General features: G+C 46.4%; 1 protein-coding gene across 1 annotated transcript in view; it reads right to left on the bottom strand.

The window, feature by feature from the left end:
* LOC117813961 (cytosolic carboxypeptidase 4) overlaps window positions 1-20,203 on the bottom strand; it is a 68,881-nt gene that overhangs the window by 6,183 nt on the left and 42,495 nt on the right. The window contains exons 15-22 of the mRNA XM_034685041.1: window positions 19,318-19,401; window positions 19,107-19,187; window positions 18,801-18,949; window positions 17,869-17,956; window positions 17,394-17,526; window positions 15,601-15,754; window positions 11,749-11,929; window positions 9,537-9,666 (exon numbers count right to left, since the gene is read on the bottom strand). Of these exons, the coding sequence (XP_034540932.1) occupies window positions 9,537-9,666; window positions 11,749-11,929; window positions 15,601-15,754; window positions 17,394-17,526; window positions 17,869-17,956; window positions 18,801-18,949; window positions 19,107-19,187; window positions 19,318-19,401 (1,000 nt within the window). The remainder of the gene's footprint in view (window positions 1-9,536; window positions 9,667-11,748; window positions 11,930-15,600; window positions 15,755-17,393; window positions 17,527-17,868; window positions 17,957-18,800; window positions 18,950-19,106; window positions 19,188-19,317; window positions 19,402-20,203) is intronic.

The raw sequence follows: 20,203 nt of genomic DNA, 5'->3' as shown, positions 1-20,203 counted from the left end.
AAGAAAGGTAAATGAAGTGCAGCATTGAGCTCCAAACTGCATGTTCGGATATCTACTCTTCTGCCCTCCGAACAGGCATGCCAGGAATCACACAATGTTTTCGACTCGTGTTTTGTCCTTAATTGTTTATTTTAAACTACTTTGACCACAGGTCAAAAACCTGAAAACAATAAATGCATAAAGTGAAGTGTTACAGTATGTTACTCTCACAAACACACAACCCAAAGAAGCCTTTAGAACCAACAGTGTAGCAGCTGACATGAACAACAGTGGACTACATTACCCAGTGTGCTTAGTTACCACTGAGCATGCGCAGAGCAGCTCTCTGCCGCTACGATCGGTTGCATGTAAACAGTGCTCACAAAACCACACGAGTTGTCACAAAAGTATCAAACACAAAAGAACCGATCACCAAACATAACTCGGCACCGCAGTGGACTGTACCAAGACATCTGCTGTCATCACTGCCAGTTACCGGTGTGACAAACAAGTGCTCAGTCCGGCTAACGCCGTTAGCCGGACGCTACAGGTTAAAGAGTACAGAAAACAACCCGGTGCCCATCGATGCAGCAACCCACACTAACACCGCGTGGCAACGCTACGGTACACACATATCTGGACATTATTAGACAGCACTTTAACTTACCAACAGGCTGTGTGCTCCTGACGATGGTTCAGGTGAAAGTGTAAACCTGCAGTGGTCGCGCATGCGCATAAGTAACACAGCGAGACGCTTACCTGCAGGAGCCGCACATGCGCACAACATCACAACATGCTGTGTAGTGCAACACAAACACCCTGACCCATTCCCCTCACTAAGTGACCCAAAGTCTTAACACCTCCCACTTGGCCGACTGATTGACGAATTCAAGGAGGCCACAATAAACACAATAGTCACATATACTTATCCTTATTTGGCATTCAAACTTAAAGACCAAACACGAAGATAGCTAAGGAGGTAGGCCCCACCACCTCTCCTCCTACTGAGTGTAGGTTTGCCCTTGAACCACCCAGTTGCCTCCCAGGGCTACCCACTAACTAACAAGTCACAGAGTCCTTGGGTACCCATGGTGAGGACTTATATTACCTCCTGTTGGTCCTCAGCAGGAATCAAAACCACCAACCTCCGCACATCCCTGCGAATGACGATGGTTGAGGGCAAACCAGAGTCCTTTCTCCGGGCCCTGGATACGAAAGGGGCAGGAAGGCCCACGCAGGTTTTTACGTCCACGTCCCGGACCACTCCGTTCTCATCTGGGTTCGTTGTAACAACCCTGCCAAGCCGAAACTGTCCTCTCATAGCGTTCCGATCCGCAATCCAGACTACGTCTCCGACCCTGAGACTTCTCTCTGTTCGGTGCCACTTGTGCCGGATGAACAAGTTTGGTCCTGCAAGCTCGCTCCACTTCGTCCAGAACTTGTCGATCCCAGCCTGGACAGCCCTCAGCCTGCGCCAAGAGTGAGTCTCCAAGTTGATCCCGTGCATGTCTCCTCCCTGTCCAGTGCGTCCTAGGATAAGGGAGTTGGGAGTCAAGTACTCCACTGTGTCCTCTTGCTCCTGTGCTCTGGCGTCGATGGGTCGCTCGTTGGTTAAATTGGCCGCTGCAAAGAGAAGGGTCTGGAACTCTCCCCAAGTGTAGCAGCCGGTGGTTCCGCCGAGGCTGTTAAGCGCTCTTTTGATTAGTTTAACAGCCGCCTCTGCTGCTCCGTTCCTGTGTGGCGAGTCCGCAGGATGGAAGTGCCACTGCCACTCTGTGCCATTTTTGGCAGACATCTCTTCAACTGATGTCCTTCGCAAACAGGCCAGGTGCCCGTGTAGCTCTCTCAGGGCAGGTCTGGCACCCAGGAAGTTTGTGCCATTATCGGACCATAACTTTTTGGGATGCCCCCTCAGAGACGTAAAACGGGAGTAGGCCTGAACAAAACTCTCAGATGACTGGTCATCGACGAGGTCAGCATGGACAGCTCTGGAAGCCATGCAACAATACACAATTCCCCAGACCTTTTTCTTGACCCTTTTCTTAACAGCGTCCCTCACCTCAAAGGGTCCGAAGAGGTCCAGTGTAGTATACTCAAAAGGGTTCGCCCTACTGGTACGCTCCCGAGGAAGGTCGCTCATCACCTGCTGGCACAGCCGGGATCTTTGCTTCTTGCAAGTAATGCACGCGTTGATCACCTTCTTGACTGTCCTCCGACCTTGCACCACCCATGCCTTTTTTCTGGTGCGCAGCAATGTTGCAGCAACGCCTTCATGGTTTGCCTCGTGGGCTTCTCTAGCAAGCAAGGTCCCCAACCACGACTGAAAAGGGATTAGCGGCACAGCTGTTCCGTCTTCAGTCCAAGATTGAACCCGACCTCCACAGAGTAGGAGTCCTGTGTTGACGTCTTCGAACACCACCAGGCGGTTCAGCGTTGAGTCCTGGAAGATTACACCGTCTTGTGCTGCGATAGCTAGGTCTTGGAAAGCGGATGTTCTTTCCTCCATGGACAACTCAAGGCCCCTCGCCTCCCACTTTGGTGGACTTGGAATCTGGGACTTAGTGTTCAGCCAGGATTCTGCAGCTCTGCGGAACCAGGCAACCGTTCCACACAGTTTTTTCAAGCTGCTGAACCGATTGGGCCCGACAAGGCACACTAATGCTACGCTCCAGGGCTTCCTTTTTGGCCTCTTCACTGCTGCTAGGGTTGGACCCTGGTCTTTCTGAGTCGGTTCTGGCACAAAGCCACCCTTTGCACTAACATCATTCATGCTGGAGCTTGAGACGTTTTTCGCCTGCGACCTGGTGACTACAGCTGAGAACGCCTTTCTCTGCAGTCTTTTGACATCATCAGCAGTGTCAGCTACTAACTCGCTGGCTGTCTTCATAGGCCACTCATCTTCAGGCAATCTCAGGAACTCTGGGCCTTGTTGCCACTCTGATCCTTCACCAAGCTCCTCAGGAGTTGCGCCCCTGGTGATGATGTCTGCGATGTTGATGTTGCCCTCAACCCACCTCCAGTCTTCCACAGGTCCAGCCTTCTGAATCTCGCCAATGCGGTTGGCGAAAAAGGTTTGGTAGCCATAACTGTCTTTATGGATTGCTCCCAAGATTGTTTGGCTATCCACGAAATGGACCCAGTGTGCAACCTTGATGCGGCAATGCTTTTCAAAGTACTTTTTCAGACGGACCGCAAAGACAGCGCCACATACCTCGGCCTTAATTACGTCTCCTTTCTGGTCGAGAGGTGTGAGTTTGGCCTTCGACTCAACCAACCTCACAACTACCCCGCCCTGTGTCTTCCAACGGAGATAGAGGACGGCGCCGTAGGAAGCCTCACTCCCATCCGAGAACGTGACTCCCACTGGACAGCCTAAGGCTTCTGGCGGCGTGAGGCTTCTTTCAAACCGGATCTGGCCAAGTCTCACATATTCCTCGAAGAGCTGAACCGAAGCCTCCCGGAGTTTTGCAGAGAGTGAGTCATCCCAGGTGTCTTTAGTTGGACTGCCCACATTTGCTTCTTGGTAGGATGCTCTTACAAGCATCACTCCCTTCTGTTTTGCGGGTGAGGCAAGACCGATGGGGTCGTAGAATCCAGCGATTTGGCTTAGCAGTATCCGACGGGTCAATGGGTTTGGAGTGTTGCTTCTGACTTCGTCTTCGTGCAAGTTGAGTCCCGTCCTCATCTTCCCTCTCTTCTTGGAGAAGTTTATTGATGTCATCACACGTAGTTTGTCAGTCTCTGGTTCGTAGCCGACTCCCAGTGCTTTACTTTCTTCGTCTCGCATCTGGTTGGGTAACACCAGGGTTTTGGGAACAGATGCAGTTGTCTGACCGATACTTGCGTCAGCTGCGTCTCCAGACCTCCCACTTTGGCCTGACAAGACCCATGGCTTAAGAGAGAAGCCTCCTGCCTTCAAGATCTCTTCCACTCCTTTGGTGATCTTCTCCAGTGAGCTGAGGTCATCGTGGGATGTCAGAATGTCGTCCACGTAGCTGTCTTCGACCAAGACCCGACGTTCTTCGGCCATGGCCGCAAACTGGGGCAGGTTGGCTGTTTCTCTCATGGCGACCTGAGCGATGGAACCAGCTGGTTTATCGCCGATGTTAACCCTGACAACAGCAAAGACTTCAATTTCACTCTCAGGGTTGTCCCTCCAGAGGAACCGATGGAGATGGACTTCTCTGTCTTTTAGCCAGACAGAATTATACATTTTCCTCACGTCACCTAGGGCAGCATACAACCCAGATCGGAATCTCAGAAGCACTCCTCTTATCTGATTTAGAACATCTGGACCCTTGTGCAATAGGTCATTCAAACTTACTCCCATGCATTCTTGGCTGCTATTCCACACGATTCTCACAGGGGTAGTGGACGAGTGAGGATTTGGGGCAACTAGGTGACTGATGTACCACTTCGGTCCCTTCCAGCTGTCGATTTCCTCTTCCGTGAATTTAACGGCAGCTCCTCTTGAGATCATCTCATGGATTTGCTCTCTGTATGCAGCCTTCCACTCCGGCTCTTTCTCGAGGCGTTTCTCTGTGTTCCGAAAGGTCGCTTCCACTGCACGTCTGTTGTCTGGCAGTGTTGCAGGGTCTCCTCTCCAAGGGTAAGCTGCGTCCCAGTGTGGGAATTCACTGTGCTTGTCAGCTTGCACATATGTGAGGCACTCCTTTATCTTCTCCATTTCTCGTTCCTCTCCTAGGGTCATTTCCTTGCCACCAGGGGGACACCTACCACACCTACAGCTGCCACATTGAGGGTCACATGCCGCACCAACACTGTCCCACTTGAACCATTCCAGGACTTCTTTGTTGGTAGAAGCAGTACTTCGGAGGATTGTTTCTTGTCCTTCCACCTGGGCTTCACCAGGCTCTGCCGGATCCACAAGAATCTCTCTGTACACCTTTGAGGACGTTCTCATCGACCGTGCAAAGTGGGTTCCAGACCTGTGTACCTCCAGGTCTATGACTTCAAAGAGGTCAGGATGAGTTCCACCAACGGTTTTCCCCAGGGGACCATCCCAGAGGACGAGGTCTCCCACCATCTTGATTGGTTGTGGGACCAGGCGACCTTCCCTGTGACTAATCAATAGGTCGATCTTTTCAGGGCGAACCAGGTCCTGAAGTGCTATGTCTGGAAAGAATTTCTGCTGCTGCTGCGGCGTGACTGCTTGGTTCACCTTTGCGATGCTTTTCAAACCGTAACACAGGAGTTTGTGCTCCACCACTGTACCTTTGGGCGTTTTTACTCGTAGCCTCAGAGTATATCTTTTGGTAGCAAACGTCTTCTCCATCTCTCCAACTCCTTGAACGATCAGCTTGATGTTCTCGCCATTGAGTTTGAGACGCTCTGCAGCTTCATTGGAGATGTAATTGGTATCCGAAGCGAGGTCAATCAATGTACCAACTAGATGGCCCGAGTTTGAAGTTACCTCGAGTAGCATCATTATGACTGGGTGCTCCTTCGGCTCACGACCAGCGTTAGCGCACACTGTAGTCGAGATCTTGTTTGAGAAAGCTTCTTTGAACTCTGCTTTCAGCTCTGGAGGTAGTTTGGCAAGGAGCTCTTCTTGCTTGTCGGTCATTCCATAACCCCGCCTTTCCACCTTTGCATAGCTTAGCTCTTCGTTCTTTCTCTCCCTCTTCTTGATCTGAGGCTTCGGGCAGAGCAAGTAGTTGTGGTCTGAGGAACCCTCTTTTTGGCAGTCATCCTTAGAGCATAGATACCTTTGGGTGCAGCTGCTGTCCCCTTCATGGAGGAGTAAGCACTTGACACATGCTCCTACTTTCTTTAGCCGAGCTTTCTTGCTCGTCAGGTTGAGCTTCTTGAAGACTGTGCAAGCAAACAGCCTGCCTGCATGCCCGGTATCTCCACACGCAATGCACGAGCCAGGTTGAGAGCCTTTCTGAGAGTTTCCCAAGGTGGCTCTGGTGAAAGCTTTCTTTTCCTTTCTTTTCTCATTTGACCTCTCAGGATTATCAGCTGGGCTGGGCTGTAGCTGGTCCAACTCCTCAAGAATGTCTTCCTGCTTTTTTAAGAACTGCAGCAGACAATCAAAGTGGTTACGTGGTGAGAAACCACTTCCAGGGTCATTCTTCTGTGTTAGCCACTTTTCTTTGAGGGACTCAGGTAGTTTACTCTCAATCGAATGCGCCACCACTCGGTTCTTTACAGCATCCTCCTCACCTAGGACTTGGAGGTCAAACAGAGCTCTTTCCACGGCCTGAATCAGTTCAATTGTCTTTCTAGGGTGGTTTCCCTTGACAGGGGGAAGTCCTTGCACTTCTTTCGAGATCAGCAACACTATTCTTTGCTTGTTCCCGTACTTGTTGTCCAGGAGCCTGAACACGTCGTTGGTGGATCCACAGCTGGACAACACAAGATCCCTTTTGACTTTGTCATCTAGGCTGCCTAGAAGATGGAGTTTTCTCACATTTTCCAACCCGTGGGGGTTTCCAAGCTGTTCCAAGTCCTCCCAGTCGGCTTTCCAGCGGTAGTAATCTCTTGTATTACCAGCAAACATGGGCAGGCGTGCTCGTTCTAGGCTAATCTGGGGCTTGAAGTGGTGCAGACTGGGATATGAGCCGGGTTCACGTTGCAGTGTGTCAAAGGCACCACGTGGTGTGCTCGCTGCATTAGGAAGTACACCATAGCTGAGTTTGGGGGGTACACTGGGCAAGCCAGGCTGGGCAGGGGGATGAGAGTCCACACGATAGTTCTGATCAGGTTCAGGTTGAGCACCGACAGCAGCTACTTGCTCTCCGGATTCTTTGCGCCCTTTGTCCTGATCTATCGCACCATTTGACCCCATCTGCTCCTCCTCGTCATCGGACTGGTTCCAGTCCTGAGACCTGCTTTGCCATGTCCACTCGTCACGTAGTTTTTCACGCCGTTTTTTCAGCTTCCTAATACGGTCTCTGGACTCTGTTACCTTGGTTCTAGGAATCAAGTCTATCCACTCATTCAATCCTTTTTCGAGTTCGTAGACCTCCCGTTCCAGGTTTCTACTCAATAGCTCGCACTGTCTCCTGGTCATCTGCTGTTGGTTGGTAGCCTCGGCCTGGTCCATGGCTAACTCCGCCTCTTTAGCGAGAGTAGCAATTTCCTCCTCGGCGAACCTGGTCCAGAAGCTCCTCAGGACGATCTGTTCGGTTCCATCGTACTTACAGTCGCATTCCGCTGTTTTCTTGTCGATGTTATCCGCCATCCTTTCAGCTTCTTCGCTGTCCGCTTCTCTCAGGGCCGCGGCATAATCAAACCCAGCATCTCTGACTCTGGAGTGCTCTGCTTTAAAGTTCCTCCACTCACTTCTCATTTCACTTTCTCCCAGTGCATCAACTCTGGAAGTGAGATGGTTGGCTCTTTTGGTGAACGTAGTCTGGGCTGCTGAACGCTTCTGCTTCAGCTTCTCCAGTTCCTCCTCTGTTGCTGACATCCTGTTATCTTTTCTGGTGTTAATCGAACGTATACTCCTTTTACTGCCTTTTCTTTTGGCTTTCACTTGGTTTATTCGTCCGCCAGTAGATTTGAGAATGGACAGACAACTTTATGGGTGGGCTGTTAGCTTCAGTCGGAAGTTTAAGTAGCCTTCAGTTACGTCACTGGTCTTCTGGCCTGCTATTCATTGAATATTGGGCCCATGGTTTTTGACTGTTCGGATATCTACTCTTCTGCCCTCCGAACAGGCATGCCAGGAATCACACAATGTTTTCGACTCGTGTTTTGTCCTTAATTGTTTATTTTAAACTACTTTGACCACAGGTCAAAAACCTGAAAACAATAAATGCATAAAGTGAAGTGTTACAGTATGTTACTCTCACAAACACACAACCCAAAGAAGCCTTTAGAACCAACAGTGTAGCAGCTGACATGAACAACAGTGGACTACATTACCCAGTGTGCTTAGTTACCACTGAGCATGCGCAGAGCAGCTCTCTGCCGCTACGATCGGTTGCATGTAAACAGTGCTCACAAAACCACACGAGTTGTCACAAAAGTATCAAACACAAAAGAACCGATCACCAAACATAACTCGGCACCGCAGTGGACTGTACCAAGACATCTGCTGTCATCACTGCCAGTTACCGGTGTGACAAACAAGTGCTCAGTCCGGCTAACGCCGTTAGCCGGACGCTACAGGTTAAAGAGTACAGAAAACAACCCGGTGCCCATCGATGCAGCAACCCACACTAACACCGCGTGGCAACGCTACGGTACACACATATCTGGACATTATTAGACAGCACTTTAACTTACCAACAGGCTGTGTGCTCCTGACGATGGTTCAGGTGAAAGTGTAAACCTGCAGTGGTCGCGCATGCGCATAAGTAACACAGCGAGACGCTTACCTGCAGGAGCCGCACATGCGCACAACATCACAACATGCTGTGTAGTGCAACACAAACACCCTGACCCATTCCCCTCACTAAGTGACCCAAAGTCTTAACACTGCAGTTTAGTCTCTGAGTAGAGTCAAGACATTTGAGACAGAGGTGAGGGGTGGCTAAGAGTGAGACACTGCTGGATGGAGATACTGGACCATGAAAAAAAATTATATTAGTCGTGAAAATATTTTATGAACTATGAATTAACAATTATGTACCGAAAGGTCCCCTCTGACAGAGTCTGTTTAGATTATTCACTGTTACACAGGAAGTGGCCAACACATCAGTTAATGTGAGACAGAGGAGTGATATCCTGAAGCCCGGTCTGAACTTTTGCATCAAATTTATGCTGCAGGTTCACATAGCCCTGTACCTACACAGAGAGCCAGGTATGTTAGTAGCCTAATGTACATCTCTGTGAATATGTAACAACACAGACTACAAGCCCTGTGATAGGTTCGCTGGGAGGCATTAAACCGAATGTGCTCAAAAACAGTTCCCCATCCTCCACCTGCACTGATTCAGCGCTAGTTAATCCCCTCTCCTCCGACACCTCCTCTCTTTTCTTCTGTGCAAAAACTGCTGCAACTCCAACATAACACATCAGACTCTGAACCCATGCTGTGCACACACTAGCAGATACTGTAGGGGGACCAGAAAGTGGCGATCTGACAAGCATAGAAATCACACTGCCCACCAGTGTTCAGGCACAAAACTGCAAAGTGAAGCTGACGCTCCAGACTTTATACAGAGTAAAGCTCTGATCTTTAAACTTTTATTACACAGACCATCATACCTTGATAACATATGTGATGGATTTCCCCAAACATTCTATCTCACTGTTAATAAGTCTTTTTTAATGCATATATATAAACTGGACACACGCCATTACTGGTGAAAGACATGAACAGTGAGGGTTGTTATCAGACATGCAGGATTCATCATCTGAAGACAATCCTTTCTTTAAAGCCCTCTGATTCATTTAGATAGAGGGGCACAGTGTGTGTGTGTTTGTGTGTGTGTGTGTTTGTGTGTGTATGTGTGTGTGTGTGTGTGTGTGTGTGTGTGTGTGTGTGTGTGTGTGTGTGTGTGTGTGTGTGTGTGTGTGTGTGTGTGTGTGTGTGTGTGTGTTTGTGTGTGTGTGTGTTTGTGTGTGTGTGTGTTTCTCACCAGGGGGGTTCGTCCAATGCTGTTGAGGTAGTAGAGGAAGCCTTTGGTGTGGTAGATGGTGGGACTGAAGGAGGCATCAGGTGTACACCACTGACGGTTCAGATCTTCACCGTTCAGGTCACAGCGGCTCCTGAGAACATACACACACACACACACACACACACACACACACACACACACACACACACAAACACACACACACAGAGGTTACACACAGAAAAAAGGCCCATTAATGATCTGTGTCTATACACACAGTCAGAGCCTTCTGTTCATACATCTGTTCCGTATTTCTGCAGGTTTCCAGATATGCACCAAACATTGCAGTACCCACAGAAACCATGGGGACAGTATTGAGCAGTGCCAGACCAGCAAAACCCAGTAAAGAAGAGTACTTCGTAGAAAGATGGGACTTTTGGAGGAAGGTGTACTGTATGTCACAAACTATAAACACATAGCTCGCCCGCATACAGGTACAGACGGCTACAGGACAGGTGGACCGAGAACAGACTGAACATCAGCAGTGGATGAAATGTTCAACATCCATCCCAGCATAAAGGAAACATGAGTGTCTGAGTGGTGACAGTATTAAATATACGTCTCTATTTTCATACTTTAAGCCGCAGAGATGAGCTCACAGGCAGAGAGCTGTGCTTCATGGTGCAGTTTATGCAATGGGGGAAGTCTCCTCTCACTGTGTGTGTGTTCATTTAAGACACCTGACACACACCAACAGAACTGACTCAACCACTGAAGTCTGACCTCCACAGGGGGAGTAAAGTCCTCTCAGTAGAGTCCAAACTTCAGAGAAACTCCCATAGTATCTTCACATCACACCGTCTCTAGTTAAATATTCATCCTTCATTCAAACAGCGGATTAAACATCTGACCATGCCAGAGATTTACTCTGCTCATCTTTGACCCGTTTGATATTATACACATGGAATACACAGGGATGATGGGTTATGAGACCGTGGTCTGTGTGGAAACATCCACACAAAGCAGCAGCCGATGAGAGGTGAAGAGTTGTTTTGTTGTTCACACTGAGATAAAGCTCTGAGACACAAGCCGAGACGAAGAGAACAGAGAGCTGACGGCACGACCAGTAAAGCCCTGCAGTGTCCAAACGAATGCCTGTGAAATGTCAGACACACACACACACACACACACGCGCGTGCGCCCAGTGCACAGTGCACAGTGTTTGGATGGTTTATTGTTCATGTCCTCTTCTGTTTCCATCAAGTTCAGACAGCATGAAGAGAGGAGGAACACTGGAAAGAGTCAGAGGGATGTTGGTGAGGTACATCTCTGGTGTGCACAGGGCTGCATGCTTCAGATGTCCTTGTATTTACTGCAGCGTCCTCAGCTGTGAGCTGCAGACGATCAGTACTGACCAGCAGTAAGCTGAGTATGAAACTGTGACAGCAGCCTCACTGTGGAGACACTTCATCTACACACACAAACAGAGGGGACACACAGGTATACACAACCTGCTCCAGCACAAAGTTAGATCCTGCTGTCTGCTGTCGGTCTGTCTGCATGAATGAGTGACTGTGTGGGGCTATGTATCTCAGTGATGTGAAGACTGAGACAGATGCAGCCCAGAATCCAGCAAGGAGGACCAGGACGGATTAATCTAACGGGTCAGCAAACTCATCTGACCCCTCTAGTGACAAGCCTGTTCATTTGACTCAGAGTCACACATCGTCTCTTTAAACCACTTACAGTCACACTCACAGCTTATCTACTGCACTACGTTTTCAGATCAACAGTACTTCCTGTTCCTCCTCTCTCCTCTGCATTCATACAAACAGTCAAACTTAATGCTGTGACTGTAAAAACTCGTCTCTATATCTCCATGACTGTCTCAGTGTTAAAGATTCATCTGCTGACTGTGTGAAGTATTTTCATCTCAGAGTTGTGTCATTCAGATATCTTAACAAACTCAAACACTGATGTCGGTGCGAGCGTACACTCTATGTAGAAATATACCACAGACTTGACTTTATTCCTGATCACTCCAGACAGCAGAAGTTAATGCTGCACCTCTTTTAGAGCCACATTAATACCTTTTCTATAAGTAGACTACTTGATCTCTTATTTGAAGCAGCTTAACAAACCACTTCAAAATAAAAGCTCTGAATGCAGACTGTGATCATAAGAGTGTTCAAGTTTGGTCTCATGTCACCGTCATGTGTAAATGTCTCTCACTCACATGCCATTGATCACTCCGTCAGGGTTGAGCATGGGGATGATTTTAAAGATGAAGGCCTCCCTCAGACTCTGAGCCACTGGGTCACTGCTGCACAGAAACTCCAGGGTGCCCTTCATCACCCAGCTGGCATTAGACTCACCTGGATGGACCCGAGCTGTCAGCACGATGCACGGACGATTACCTGCAGAGACACACAGTTATCAGCATATTTTCCGGTCACCTGTTATCAGGGATCAAACTGTGACTTTAAGAGAACAGAGGTGTTTCTAAACTGAGCTCAGAGCTCAATTTAATAAGATGTTTGAGCTGCTGACAGACATGTTTGCTGTGTTTCACTGTTTCAAAAATACATCATATAAACCGTCAGACTAAGAGCAGTGTGCAGCCGTCGACAGCACTGACCAGGCTTTCTCAGCTAAAGCTTAGCTAACCATGTCTTCTCATCCCACAGCACCAAACATCTCACCTCACATTGACTAAAATGTCAGACATTTAATCTGCATTTCAAAGGTCTCTTCTCCGTGTTTATATACCTGAACGTACAGCGTTATAGCTGTGTAACCTTGAATGATGCTTTCACATTGACTGAGCAGAACCAGAACCTGTTTTCCCAGTCTCTCCCATGTCTCAGCTCACTGGTCTAGCAGACAGATGTCCTGCATTATGACAGTGTAAGTGGACAGCAGTCTGTCTGGGCTCTGATCAGTGTCTTTGATGGAGCTTCATCCCCTGGTCTGTGGTGATGAAGTCAGGCCTATAGTTCTGGACCATTAGCTTCAGACTGTGAGATGATGTCAGCTTATTTTTCATCACAACTGCCTTCATGATCCTATGCTGTGTTTAACAGCTTCAGGGCACCCATGGGGCACTTTCTCAGGGCAGCTATCAGAGCATTTTTCATGTGTTTTCTACAGAGAGAGCACTGGAGCATTTTATCTTCATGGGGAATTCAAGAGGGCTCCTCCAGGGTGTTTGTTCAAACAGGACCATAGCCCCCTTGCTTCCCCTGAGTACACCACTGCTGTGCAATTTACAGTTTCTTTCCTTGATAACTGTCCTTTCTTCTAATTTCTTCTTTGTATTTGATAGTTTTTCTCATTATTATTTCTAGTGCACAGAAATTAAAATCTCAACTGTTCGTCTTTCAGTGTCTCTGAAGATATGGTGTTATTGGAGGACTTGGGTTCAAATTCTTCACATCAAAAAATAACCAGGATGTGTTTCTAGCATGATGTGGTAGGTTGTACTTGCATGTGTCACTGAGAGAGATCTCAGGGAAAAAGCTTAAAGAGCTGCATGAGAAAGAAAATGTTTGTTTTCTCTTAAACCACAAATCTACCCGGACCCATGAAAGATTAAACACCAGCACCCTGTGGGATGAGGACGTCAGGAAGCTGATGATTGGAGCTCTGTAGTCTGTCCTGCTGCGTCTGTGACTCTCCTGTTCACACAGTAACACATGCTCTCCTCCTTCTTTGTACATAATGAATCAATGATTTAATATCTCCTTTAACAGAGACTAACCAGAGGAACTGAGACAGAGAGGAAGAGAGGAGGGAGAGCATGACGTGTGACAGAGACATTGTCCTGGTTCAGATTGTGTCACCTGGAGGCCGATTCAGGTTCAACGAGATGATGTCTGATAATTAAAATCTACCACCGACGAGCAGAGGAGAGAGGACGGAGCAGAGGACCGCATACATCAATTCATCCATAATCAATTAACTCCAACCTTTCACCATCCATCATCCATCGATCCATCCAGACATACGTTCATTCATACATCAATCATCCATTCATCCATCATCTATCAATCCATCATCCATTTATCTTTCCACCATTCATCCATCTATCATATCCATCTATTCATCATTTATCCATCATCTATCAATCAATCATCCATCCATCCATAATCCATCCATCCATCATTTATCCATTATCTATCGATCCATCCAGACATCTGTCAATTCACCCATCCATCATCCATCCATCCATCCATCCATTCATAAATCATTTACCCATCATCCATCCACCTATCCATCCATCCTTCCATTTTCAATCCATTTACTTATTTTTCCATCCAACATGTATCCATATTCTATCCATCCATCATTCATTTATCTATTCGACCACCCACCCACCCACCCACCCATCCATCCATCCATCCATCCATCCATCCATCCATCCATCCATCCATCCATCCATCCATCCATCCATCATTCCATCCTTCCATCATCCATCCATCAATCCATCATCCTTCCTTCCATCCATCCATCCATCCATCCATCCATCTGTCGATCCATCCATCCAGCAATCCATCCATCCATCCATCCATCCATCCATCCATCCATCCATCCATCCATCCATCCATCCATCCATCCATCCATCCAACATCAACATTGTGGAAACCAAAGATCTTTAACTAATGGCTAAAAGCCCTTGAGCTCAGGTATCGGAGCCCAGATTACCTGATCAGACCCTGACTTTTTCCTGCCATCCCCCAGGTAACATTTCTACAAAAAGTCAGGGTGACAGCAGGTAAAAGTCAGCTAGATTCACAGTGAGTGATTGGGCAGGGTTTATATCATGTGACTGGTGTGATCTGTGTGCAGTATTGAGGCTGCTTCACCTGCTGCTCCCAGCATGTTCTTCTCCTCTCATTCACTGATACTGTGAATACGTCCAATCACATGCAGTATTGATAGAAAGACAAACACTGTCCGCACAGAGTCAGACTCTGCTTCACCGCCAACTTATAGACATTACAAAGAGACTACTGTAGCATCATTTGTACTTCATGTCTCACCTACTGAGACCACTCCACCCCCAATGTCCAACTGCCTGTGAGGGACATGTGTGAATAACAAAATTGTGCTGACATTTTCTAGAACCTTTCAGTAGTGCAAGTGTGAAACGGTCTTATTTTAATTTATTTCTTACAAAAATCAGTTACATACAACTAACATTGAGAGGAATGTCCTTCAGATCTATGTACTAGGATATTTAGAGGTACATCGTGCACACTGAGAAGAAGCCTGAGCACATCTAAGCTCCTTTAATCAAACTGTTGGTATAAAAATGTTGGAGTAATAAATCAACTGTTCTCCAGCCTGAGGCTCTGACTGTGCTGAGCCTCTCCAACAATAACGAGATGAAACTGCATCATTTCTCTGCAAAAGCTTCCAGTGTGGAGAAGATACAGCAGTTTGTTGAGATGTTATGCTAATGTGGCTATGCTATCATGAATCTCATATGATTTCTTCATACTTCAGCAGCTAAGGATCACTGGCTTCAATTAAAGAGAGAAACAAACACAGCGCTCTGATATTTGTCACTGTCAGGACACACTGCTGCAGCTCACACACACCAGTACACTCTACAAACACTCACACACACTTATTACCCGTTTTCTTACTCATCATTATTAACTTTGACTAACATGAGCAACGCAAAAGACAACCAGATCACACACGTCATGTCAAATCAATTCACTGAAAAGAGTTCAGCACATTTTGCTTCTCCTTGAGGAAAAACCATTAGCTTATGTTAACATCATATTGGTAAATGATGTGGCTAAATAGGATAGGCAATTTATTTTCATTGCAAAAGAGATACAACAAAACTTTGTTTGGCAGCATTTCCATACAGCAGTTTTCAATCTATCAATAAATACAACACTTATACAATACAATACTTAAAAAGTACTACAAATAAATATTTACCTACATAAAAATATAAATATGTGCATTTGTCGCTTTAAGTAACTGACAGTTATGTGCAGTGTGCTGTCAGCAAAGTGGCTAGAGTCAATAAAAACAGTTTTTTGGACTTTTGCACTGAGACAGTACTCACGGAGCTGGTGCATGTCTCTCCAGCTGCGGCTGGTTGGACAGGCTGTGATGGTGATCAGAGAGCAGGGGTTTTCAGCTAAAGTCCCACAGAGAGCCTGCTGCCTGAAGAACACTGTGGACGGATCCACAGACTTCTGCAGCTCCTTCAGGTGAGCCTGAGACAACACACACACACACACACACACACACACACACACACACACACACACACACACACACACACACACACACACACACACACACACACAAGATCAAAAATGATACCAGAATCATGGTGACATCTTCTTTTTGATTAACTGCAGGATACCTGCGTTATAATCATTGTTTCATGACCCTACACTAATCCCCTGATTACATTTCCATAGCAACATGTTTAAACTGATCCAGGGGAGTGAACACATGAATTATTTAAACAATGAAACAGCAGATCTTTGAAGGAGGCTCCATGAGTTCACTCTGAAGAGCAGAGAAAAGCAGATTCCTGACAGTGACTGCTTCACTGTGCATGATTTAAAGTGTGTTTTAATGAGCTGAGGCAGCCAGCTGTGAGATATCAGATGGTTTCATTCTCAATGAGACGATGATGAATGTCTTCATGTTTGCGGTGTCTTTGATGTTAAAGGATATCCAGTGTTAATGGGCTCAATAAATCATAGATGGAAATGTGTTTGGATCATGCTCTGATGGCTTTCCTTACTCTCATACTGTAGATCTGCTTTGCAGCTTCAGCTAATAACACACACTGTTAGTTTGTTCACCAGCAGACAGAGAAAGCACCAATGTCAGGTGTCACTCAGAGACAGATGGTGTGTATGAGTCTGTGGCTGATCAACAGTAAGAGAATACAAGACATCATGTAATACACATACAGGATGGACGGATGATGTATGGATGGATGGATGAATGATTGATAGGTTATGGATGGATGGATGGATGGATGGATGGATGGATGGATGGATGGATGGATGGATGGATGGATGGATGGATGGATGGAAGGATGGATGGATGGATGGATGGGTAGATAATGAGTGATAAAGGGATTAATGTGTGATGGATGGATTGATGAATGAATTGATTGATGGATGGAGGATCTATGGATGATGGGTGATAAATAGATTGATGGATGGATGATAAATGCATGGATGGATAGATGGATGATTGAAAGGTGACGGATGGGTGGATGATACATGTATTGATAGATGATGGATGGATGGATGGATGGATGGATGGATGGATGGATGGATGGATGGATGGATGGATGGATGGATGGACGGACGGAAAGATGATGGATGGATGGACGGATGGATGGATGGATGGATGGATGGAAAGATGATGGATGGATGGATGGATGGATGGATGGATGGATGGATGGATGGATGGATGGATGGAAAGATGATGGATGGATGGATGGATGGATGGATGGATGGATGGATGGATGGATGGATGGATGGATGGATGGATGGATGGATGGGGAGATAATGAGTGATAAGGGGATTAATGTGTGATGGATGGATTGATGGATGAATTGATTGATGGATGGAGGATCTATGGATGATGGGTGATAAATAGATTGATGGATGGATGATAAATGCATGGATGGATAGATGGATGATTGAAAGGTGACGGATGGTTGGATTATAGATGGATGGATGATATGTGATAAACGGATTACTAGATGATGGATGGATGATGGATGGCTAGTAGTTGGATGGATGGTTGGATGATGCATGATAAATGGATGGATGGATAGATGGATGGATGGATGGTTGGATGATGTATGGATGGATAGATTACCTTGAGAGCAGTGAAGGTGTAGGGGTAGTGGTAGGCGATGTAGCAGACGTCTTCCCGGTGTTTGAAGGTGATGCTGAAGGTCAGAGTGTAGAAAGTCAATGTCTTCGGACCTTGAGCTGAACAGAAGTGATTTCTGGAAGATCAACAAAGCAGACTGGACTAAATAAGGTGTAGACTGAAGATCATGGTGGTTCAGTGGTTAGAACTGTTCCCTCACAGCAGGAAGACTATGGTTTTGAATCCCTGGTCAGACAGCTGTCCTTTTTGGGAAGTTCTCTCCAGGTATTCCCTTTAACAGTTTAAAGACAAGCTCATCAGATGAACTGTATGTAACCAACTGATGACAAGTCCAGCTCCCCTCCAACCACACACACACACACACACACACACACACACACACACACACACACACACACACACAAGCACATGAACAAGGATGTTTAGGTAGTGGTGGATCCTTGCATTTGACTCTCACCTGAAATAACAAACTTCAGATCCAGTCCTGATCCAGTGAGGTCTACCCTCCAGAGCCTCTCTTACTGAATATAGCACCGGCTGCATCCCTGCAGTATGCACGCACACACACACACACACACACACACACACACACACACACACACACACACACACACACACACACACACACACACACACACAAACACACATATACAAAAACAAAAACACGCACAAACTCACACGGTCAAAGTTATAAATAGATTGCTGAATTAATTTATGGTTTTCTTATGGAAAATTATAACAACCAAGATTGCTTAAACACACACACAGGCACACACACACAGGCACACACACACACACACACACACACACACACACACACACACACATACACACACACACACACACACAATGAAAGAGTGTTTGCGGTGTTTAAAAGAAAGTGCAGTATTCTCAAGGTCTGTTTGGATTGGGATGTACAAAAAGGCAGAGCAGAAGAAAAACTCCCAGTTCTGTCTATGAGACGATTAATAATCCTTTATTTTCATGTCAAGGTCACACAGACCTCCAAACACTTGGAGCGTTTCAGCATCAGCCCCCCATCAGGAAGTCAAACAGATGTTCAGGAATGATAAGCCCTTTACTACAACACCAGTTTACAGCTTTATGCTGAAGTTATGGCCTACAGAGAGCACCAACACGTAAAAACTCCAGAAGATGTCATCTTCAGGGTCAAAGTTCAAAAACATAAATACATAATTACTCTTGTTGTTGTTTCTGGTCAAGTTGATATGTTAGTGACCTCAAAGAGCGGTGAGAAACTCAAACACAGTGTACAGTTTCACATTAATAATTATTCTTTAAATCAAAACCTGCACTGGGGTCATGGAGATAGATTAGCTCAACTCACAACTCACAAACACCTAACACACACACACACAGGTTCCTCACCGTAGTTGAACTGGCTGTTGATCTTCTCACAGTTGATGACATTGAATCTGTAAGGGATGTCCGGCTCCATGTTACTGACCTCAAAGTAGAACCACTGAGTGTGCTGAGCACAGTTAGCGTCAGCGTTCAGGATCAAGTCGTACTCATACCTGCACGGGAGGAGAGAGAGAGAAAGGAGCATGATAGAAGGAGGAGAGGACAGGAGACGAGGTGAGGTGAGCTCAGACAAAGACACACTGAGTTTCTGTCTGTGAGCTCACAGCGTGCTGAAGGGTCAACAAGTCACAGTGTGCAGTGTGTTTGTACCTGCGGACACGCACAGCCTTCCTCAGGTTCCCACTTTCAAACTTTGAGAAGAACCTCAGAGAGTCAGACGGACAGGGAAGACTGAGGACAGAACATGTCTCATTACAACAACAACAACAACAACAACAACAACAACAACAACAACAAGAGTGAAAATATACTGTACTGTCAATATCATAAAATATACACGAGTGTGTGTGTGTGTGTCTACCTGCTGTCCTCCAGGTCAAACACCACTTGGTTGATGATGTCATCAGTATTCAGGAAACGTCTGATGTCTTCAAACACTTTAAGTCTGAAAAAGACACACACACATACAAACACACACACACAAACACACACACACACACACACACACACACACACACACACACACACACACACACACAAACACACACATACACACAGAGATTTGATTAATGTCTGTTTTTTGTGCTGCTGGTCTCAAGAAGAAGAAATGAAAGCAGTCAGCTCTGATCCAGTGAGCTGACAGAAATCTTTGCTGTACCTTTAATCAACGTAAAGCCTATCCATCTCTTCATCCACACACACACACACACACATCACTAATCATTTCTTCATTCTAGAGATGAAAGACTGATACACTCCTGAGTGTTGTAGCATTCTCTGGTCCTCCTCCTCTGTTGTTAGGTTAGTTTAGACAGGGTTGTGAAGTGGGTTGGTGATGTCATTAGTAATGTGGGTGTTGCACTGGACTGATGTGGTGAAGAGGGAACTGAGACTGAAGGAAAAGCTCTCCATGTAACAATCGCTCCTTGTTCTGACCCTCACCTGTGATCACGAGCTTTGAGTAGAACGAGGTTGCAGACAGAAGAGGCTGAAATTAGTTCCCTCTGCAGGATGTCTGAGCTCAGCCTTACGTGTTCACAACAAGCGTGAAAAACACAATTTGCGTGAATGAATTACTTATAAAGTCAATGCAAAGACGCGAGTGGATGCAAGTTCTTGTCAACTTGAAAAATCTGTACTCCAGCGAATCTTTCGTGACGCGATAGCCACTCAATCCAGTGACGTATGATGTGACGTAAGGACAGCTGTTGGTTAACTCATCTGGAATATTTAGGACAAATTGATTA

This window comes from Notolabrus celidotus, chromosome 6 (assembly GCF_009762535.1).
Source record: "Notolabrus celidotus isolate fNotCel1 chromosome 6, fNotCel1.pri, whole genome shotgun sequence".
Taxonomy (NCBI): domain Eukaryota; kingdom Metazoa; phylum Chordata; class Actinopteri; order Labriformes; family Labridae; genus Notolabrus; species Notolabrus celidotus.
This window is presented reverse-complemented; position numbering and strand designations above follow the sequence as displayed.